We start from the raw sequence: 7,321 nt of genomic DNA on the forward strand, positions 1-7,321 counted from the left end.
AGCCGTACTGACATGTCTCTCTCTCTTCCCCACAGCAGAAGATATAGCGCCGCTCTCTCCGCTGCATCCGGGCTTATAATATATGTGCTTTCATTTTTTGGTGGTGAGATGGACTGATGATTTTCCCTTTCTTCGCTGGACTGTTGTGCCAACTGCCAGGCTGCCTCCTGCCTTGATGGCCCTAAGTGGCTGCCTTCTTTCCACCAACTCCCCAACTGCTTCCAGTGAAGCTTAATTGTCCCTCTTCCCCCCTCCAGACCCCTCCCGTCACTCCCAAGAAGCCTGACTCGGTTATAGACATATCTTGAGAAACTGCTGCCGATTAGCTCTTTTTGCCAGCTCTCCCTGGAACTCTTGGCCTTGGTGGAGGGAGGGAGAAGTGGGAACCTTCACTGGAAACCTTGGAAAGAACCGGAAGTTACATGCTATACATGCCGTGTCCAGCAGTCTGATAAACTGATGATTCTTAATCAAGATTTTTCTTTTCCTGGTGGGGAAGGGACTTTTTGTTTTTTTTTTTGAGAATGGAAAGTGTGAGCTCTTCTTTTATTCCTAATGACTATTTTTGAAGCAAAGAAGGCTGGCAGCGTTGGCACATCCCACTTGGCAAGGGCCCTTGAGTAAGTGAAGGTTTCCTAGAGTGGGGAGTGAGAGGCCTTGCCCTGATCCTCTGCGGGGCAGGACCACCCAAGGACCTGCACCCCCCATCTCTTCCCCAAGCCTCCTGCCAACCCCGGCTGCCGCGGCTGCCCCTGCTGAGGCTGTCCCGAACCCTCCTCCCCCAGTTCGTGGTAATGTCTGCTGACTGGCCTGGCCGTTTGCAAGAGGCTGTAGAGAGAGGAGAACGTGTCAAGGAAGACTTTTTTTGGGTGCAAAGGAGCAGAAAGATGTCTTCGGGGAGGAGAAGCGCCTCTGGGAGGAGCTCGTAGGAATGTACATGATCCGTTTAGTCCGAAACTGGCAGGAAGCGTCCCAGCTGGCTCCCCCTGCCCTGCTTTCTCCTGTCCTCACCCCTGCAGCCCCGTCCTGCCCCCGCCTCCCCCCTGGACTGGCTGGCTGGCTAAAGGACTTGATGTACATACTCCTGCCCCCTCTACCCTGAAAAGGTGGGGTTCGCCCCTGGCTCTGCCTCGTCTTTGTGCCTTTGGCCTGGGGTGCATCTCCTCCTTCCCTTCCATGTGCCTTTCTTTGCCTCTGCAGTCTCATTTCTCATGATTTTGCAAATTATACTTTGTTGCTTTCTGACCTACTGTTGGCCCCAAATAGCAGAAAGAAGAGGCGGGACCCAGAGATCCTCGGTCTCTCCGCCGGGAATTGGAACAGCCTCTAACTTTAGCCATAGAAGGTTTTTGCTCAACTGTGTATGTTGGGGTTTTGCAAAAGTCCTGTTCTGATGAGTCTCCGGGTGAGGTTGGTTGTCCAGGATCACCGTCATCTCTGAAGGGGTGACAGGGAAGGCGTGTCCATCCCCGCCTCCCGCGCCGCCCCGTCCCTCCTCCTGTTAGTGCACATTTGCAGGTTGGGCTAGAGGAATCAGCCGCTATGTGGTTGATTCTTTTTCTTTTTTAACCCTGTCCCTTACTTACTTTTTACTCCTCCCCTCAATCTAAAAGCGCTGTTCAAATGCAACTGGAAATCTTTATTCTCCTCCCTCCCCCTCCCCTAATATTTGAGGCTTGGGGTAGGAGAAAAGTGCACAACCCACCACCCCCCTTCCCCTATGCATTAAAGTTCCTTATTTACCCCTTTGCCTCCTCACATTACTTCCCACTCCTTTTCTGGCAAAAAGGAGCCTCTTCCTCTCTGTGATTAAGCGTCCTGTGCAGGGGAGACCGCCCCGTCCAGCCCTGGCTCCACTCTTGGTTTCTCTTGCCGTCTTCTGCTCTTTTCCTGGTGCTCTTCTTGTCGGTGGGGTGTGGGTAATAGAACAGCCATAGGCTTTTGGGGACCTTTAACTGTTTTTTCCTTTTCATTTATAAAAACACTAAACATTCAATTTCAGAGAACCAAAAATCCCACCTTCCCACCGAACACTAAGGGGCGTGTCTTCTGCGCCTGACCTTTTCTGGTTTTCTTTCTCTCTTGTTAATGCTTTTAAAAACAAATGAGTTTTTTATATAAATAAAGTTTTTAAAGTGTGTATGTGGGGGGTCTGCGTCATTTCTTCACTTTTAGCTTGTGTCTCTTCTCTCCTTTTCATCTTCAGTACTTCATTGTATATCAGTGTCTCTTTTCTCTCCAGAGCACCCAGAAGGGGATTGTACCAGGATGGACTTATTTTGAGCCCAATCCCAGCTCTTAACAAGGAACATTCTTTTAATTATATATGAAACACTTTTCCTCTGAAGATTCTTAAAAATTAAATGTAGAGCATGGGAAGCTTATTGCTTAACTTACAGATAGGAAACTGAAGTATAAAGAATAAATTTCTTAGTCACTGGGATTCTTTTGCGACATCTGTCAAAATTAACGTTGAATAAAGCTCTGCAATACATGACCCTCTTGAACATATTTACGAGTAGAGGATTAGAAGCTACCAACTCCAGCTGTCATCCCAATAAGTATGGAAATGTAGAGTTAAAAGGCTCCCAGGGGCATGAGGTTGCTTCTCAGGCTGTCTGCCATCCTTTAGTAAGAGGGTAAGGGGCAGGCCCATTGCTTCCTCCGTGTCCTATCAAGTAGCATGGGTGGGTAGCAAATACTCAGATTACCAGGGGTTGTCTACACTGTCTAGGCCAAGGATTAAGACCTCTGGAAAGGGGCCTTGTTACCTTGTTAAGATGAGAACTGATGTGAAATGCTTCTTGTATGCCCAGTCTTTAGATTAAAGATGTATAGCTATTTCTGGTGATGCTCACGTCTCAGTTTTGTTGAATTAGGTTTCAGGTATGAAAACTTGGACTAGTAAGATCAGGACATCTTAGCATTGTAGTTGATACCTTTTAAAGCTTGATTTGTGTTCAGCAGTTGTAGTTTTAGAAAGGTGAAGCACAGAGCTGGAAGGCTTTTAGAGTTTGCTTTATAGAGAGATTTGGTAGCCCTGTTTGAGCGTCTTTTTTAAATGTAGAAAGTGCTGGCTATTGGTGAATAGCCTTTATTTCTGTTCTATTATCCGCTGGCATTGAGCTAGACACAAACGTTACTCTCCTCTCCCTGGATTGGTCCATTTGTTTCATCTCATGCAATAAATATTTCCTCAGCATCTTCCAGGTGTCGGGCATTGTTGTGTACATCAAGTTTAGATGAGAGAATGAAACGGATGGACCCTTTCTCATATCGATAGCAATCCATGAGAATCTTTTCTTTTTTAAAAAACATTCCTCCACCCTTAACTAAAACAAGGTGTTAAAAAGAAGGATCTATAGAGTCCCTATATCTTGTTTGTTACTGATTTAGTAACGCTTTTGAAGCCTCTTGTTGTCTCTCAACACCAGCTTTAGGAATCCTGTGTATTTTGTCAAGATTTGCCAACTTATTCCCTGATCTTTACAGCCTGAGTTTTTATTCCCCGCTCCCAGCGGAGGTGGTAATAGGTTATGCCCAGCCACTTTTCTGCCTCAGTGATGCTTTCTTTGTGAGCATGTTTGTGAAGTAGCTACAGTGAGTCTCACTGTGACATACTTTGTGACAGAGCTCAGAGCTGTGACCTCACTTGGCCGCTGGTTTCTTCCTGAACTAATAAACTTTGTTACAAATTAGAAATAGCTCACCCAGGAAGAGCTGCTGCTGCTAAGTTGCTTCAGTCATGTCCAACTCTATGCGACCCCATAGACGGCAGCCCACCAGGCTCCCCTCTCCCTGGGATTTTCCAGGCAAGAACACTGGAGTGGGTTGCCATTTCCTCCAATGCATGATAATGAAAAGTGAAAGTGAAGTAGCTCAGTCGTGTCTGACTCTTCGTGACCCCCTGGACTGCAGCCTACCAGGCACCTCCGTCCATGGGATTTTCCAGGCAAGAGTACTGGAGTGGGGTGCCATTGCCTTCCCTGCCAGGAAGAGCTAAGAACCAGTTATTCTAGACCATTGTTTTTCACTGTTTATTTCTGAAGTACTGGATATTAAAGATTCATCTCGGTATTTTCTTAGGTAGTTGTAGACCACCTACACCTAGTCTTACAGAGCAAGTACACAGGAATTACCTGGGAAGCTTGTTACAAATGCAGTTTTCTAGGCTGCACTCCCAAAAATTGCTTCCATAGGTGGGACTCAGGAATCCTGAAATCCTAAGTAACCTAGGTTATTCAAATGCCTGTGGTGAGTTAATTGCGACTTGAGACACTGATCTGAAGCCTTGCTTAAGATTTCAGCCTCAGACAGAACCGAACCCAGGATGACTGGCCTCAGCTCCCCTGTCAGTAATCCTAGCTTCATGGTGGGTGTGGTGACAGCCACAAAAAAAGTTCATTGAGGAAACAATTTATCTCAAAGGTGTGAATTGACTGTAAAATTTGAGATGCTAGCGACAGGCTGGTCTGTTTCATGTAGGTAGGAGAAACTTCTTTTGCAAAATCATGCCATCTCTGCGGATGGGAGATGAACTTCTCCCTTGATATGGGGCCCTCCAGAGCAGTAGAGAATTCCCTAACAAATTTTAACGAAAGTTTCACTTCTGGCTACAAATAGAGTATCCCAACTGGGGAGCAAGTGGCCCCATTGACCAAAACCAGGGAGATGTGTCTGGAAATTTAAATCACTCCCAAGGACGACCTATCTAAAGAAAACAGAAAATACGTAGGAGCAAAGTTTTTTTGCCTGCACCATGTGACTCGTGGAATCTTAGTTCCACAGAGAATTTAACCCAGGCAATGGCAGTGAAAGACTGGACTCCTAACCACAGAAACGATCAGGGCCTACTGCCCACGAATGGGCCGAGTCAAGAGCTTTACACCTGTCCGTATAATCGCAGGAGCCATTAATGTAAGCATGTGGCAACTAGCTACTTAGCTGCGGCAAAATGCCATGCCTCTCACCGTATATGTTTCTATCTCTATTGTTTGAAAAGACAGCTGCTTCCAGTTTTATTTAGGATACAGAAGGGATTCCTGTCTTGCTGTCCCTCCCCAGGTGTTTCTAGTGTTAATGGGCAGTAGTGTGAATGCCGTAGGCATTTGTGCCCGAGAAAGAGAAATACAAGGCATTTGTGGTAGTGTGCTGGGCACCTCACTGCTCTGGTCTTCATTACAGTCCTTTGCTCCATCTTTAAGGCAAAGTTAGCACTGTCCTTTTGCAAACTTGGCACTCTGGGCCTTTTTACAGCCCACTCTTGTCAGATTCAAGGGCCAGGAGAATGTAGTGTGTATAGCTGGAACTAATTCAGGCTTCCGTTTTTTGGCATTGCGGATTGGATACTCTGGAAAGGACTTTCAGCAAAAACGAGATGCTGGGTAAAATGTATTTGTTAAATAATAAACATTGCTGAATAAGCACAAAAGTAAGAAATTCATAGATCTTAGGCGACTAGAGCCAGCTTCTGCCGAGCACAGCTGGCTTTTAGCAACCATTTTAGTTACTGTGGAGAAAATGTGCTCTGCTCAGCCAGCCACGTCTGACTCTGTGACCCTGTGGACTGTAGACCACCCGACTCAGTCCATGGAATTTTCCAGGCGAGAATACTGGAGTGGGTTGCCATTTCCTACTTCAGGGCACCTTCCCGACCCAGGGGTCAGACCTGTGTCTCTTGCACCTCCTGCGACTCCTGCATCGGCAGACAGGCTCTTTACCACCGGCACCACCTGGGAACAATAACAGTGGGGGGGGGTATGGGAAACAAGACGAATCTAGAAGGTGACTCCAGGTAAAACTGGGAGACCCTCAGCGCAAAGGCGAACAAGATGCAGAAGGCCGCAGGGAACTTTTTTTTGTCTCAACCTTGATGGTGTTACCCTAAAACTGGACTCGCCTCTTGGTGGGAGCCCAGCCAAAAGGCACAGCCAAGTCAAGACCAGAAGGAAACATCCTTCCAGTCAGGGGGGAGAACACCAGAGACCTTTCCCAAAGCAGTGTCTCTCTGAACAGCAAAATTGGGGAAGTTTTAAGCTAAGGGTACGCAACATCAGCACGAAGGGGTTTGAGCATGAGGATTCCTCCTAGAATTGGGGCCAGGATTGACAGAGTCCAAGCTTTAGTGGATGGAAGCCAGTTAAAGTCAACTTCATCATCCCCTGGGTCCCAGTTGCTCTGGTAGTTGAGTGCCCTGAAAGGGGAGGGGGGCTAAATTCCGAAAAACAGCTCAAGAAAGAGCTTCAGACTACTGGAGCTAGGAACTCTCCAGCTGATGTGCTGCTTTTGTTATTGTCACATCTCTTGCAGGATGACAGTTTGTTCCGTTCCCTTTAGATCATTATCACTGTGGCCTGTTTAAGGGCAAGCAAGTGGCCAGGCGTGGGTCACCAAATGGCTTAGGCCTGAAATGGCTTCTTTTATGTCCAAAAGCTATATCTGGTTCTTTTCTGGACGCCCCACTCTATCTTACAGTTGCTTGTGCCTTCAGCTGATTTCCAGAAGCAGATGCAATCCCTTGAAGGCCTCAAATCCTGTATATAAACTCCCAAAACACACGAACGACCCTGCTTAAAAATTATAAGATGCATAAGAAATAAGACACCATGAGTGGACAAGAGGCCAAAGAAAACTTTTTGATTAATGGACTGAAGTCTGACGGTAAGAAATGACGAGACAACCCAGCAGATTTTTTTTTTTTTTTTGGGGGGGGGAAGCTTTTTTGCATGAGAAGTGACAAATTTGAAATAAAAATGAAGATTAAGTTGATTGGAGCAATTGAGGAGGTTCTACTGAATTGGAAAATCTCAAGAAACTGTACAGAATGCTGTCCAAAGAGCCGGAAAGGAAGCACAGAAAATGGCGGCAAAGCTGAGAAGCAGACAAGAATAAGATCTAGCGCGGGATCTGGAGCCCAGGAGGAGACCCGAGGCGACACCCGAGGAGGCGACCGCTGGTACATTTCCACTGAACAAATCCCAGCGGATTCCAAGCAAGCTATAAAGCAACTCATATCTACAGACTGAGGTGAAGTTCTCGCTTGAGCAGCTGAAGGTAAAATGCAGATAGACATTAGAAACCAGCCCAGCTGGGTGACTTGTTACCAAGCCAGAACACACTGGAGTTCTTACGCTGCATCCTATTAACAAAAGAATGGTTATCATGGAAGCTGACACTTATTAAAACTTTTTCTTAAGAGGGCTAATTAGAAAGGTTTTCAGACAAAAGCAGAGTTTGTACAGGTGGTAATAATACAGGGTTCAGGAGGCAGAAGGAAAACGATCTTATACGGAAAATCAGAGGCAAGAAGGAACGTGGAACA

At 46.5% G+C, this 7,321-nt stretch overlaps 1 protein-coding gene across 16 annotated transcripts in view; it reads left to right on the plus strand.

Moving 5' to 3' along the window:
- Window positions 1-2,142, plus strand: part of CTNND1 (catenin delta 1) — a 44,915-nt gene extending 42,773 nt beyond the window's left edge. For 12 of the 16 annotated variants that reach the window (XM_069553207.1, XM_069553194.1, XM_069553198.1 and 9 more), the window contains one exon: window positions 36-2,142. In XM_069553207.1, the coding sequence (XP_069409308.1) occupies window positions 36-47 (12 nt within the window). In that variant the 3' untranslated portion in view covers window positions 48-2,142. The remainder of the gene's footprint in view (window positions 1-35) is intronic. The other 4 variants (XM_069553201.1, XM_069553197.1, XM_069553209.1 and 1 more) reach the window with 1 other exon arrangement.
- Window positions 2,143-7,321: the final 5,179 nt, after the last annotated feature.

This window comes from Ovis canadensis, chromosome 15, assembly GCF_042477335.2.
Source record: "Ovis canadensis isolate MfBH-ARS-UI-01 breed Bighorn chromosome 15, ARS-UI_OviCan_v2, whole genome shotgun sequence".
In the NCBI taxonomy this organism is placed as follows: domain Eukaryota; kingdom Metazoa; phylum Chordata; class Mammalia; order Artiodactyla; family Bovidae; genus Ovis; species Ovis canadensis.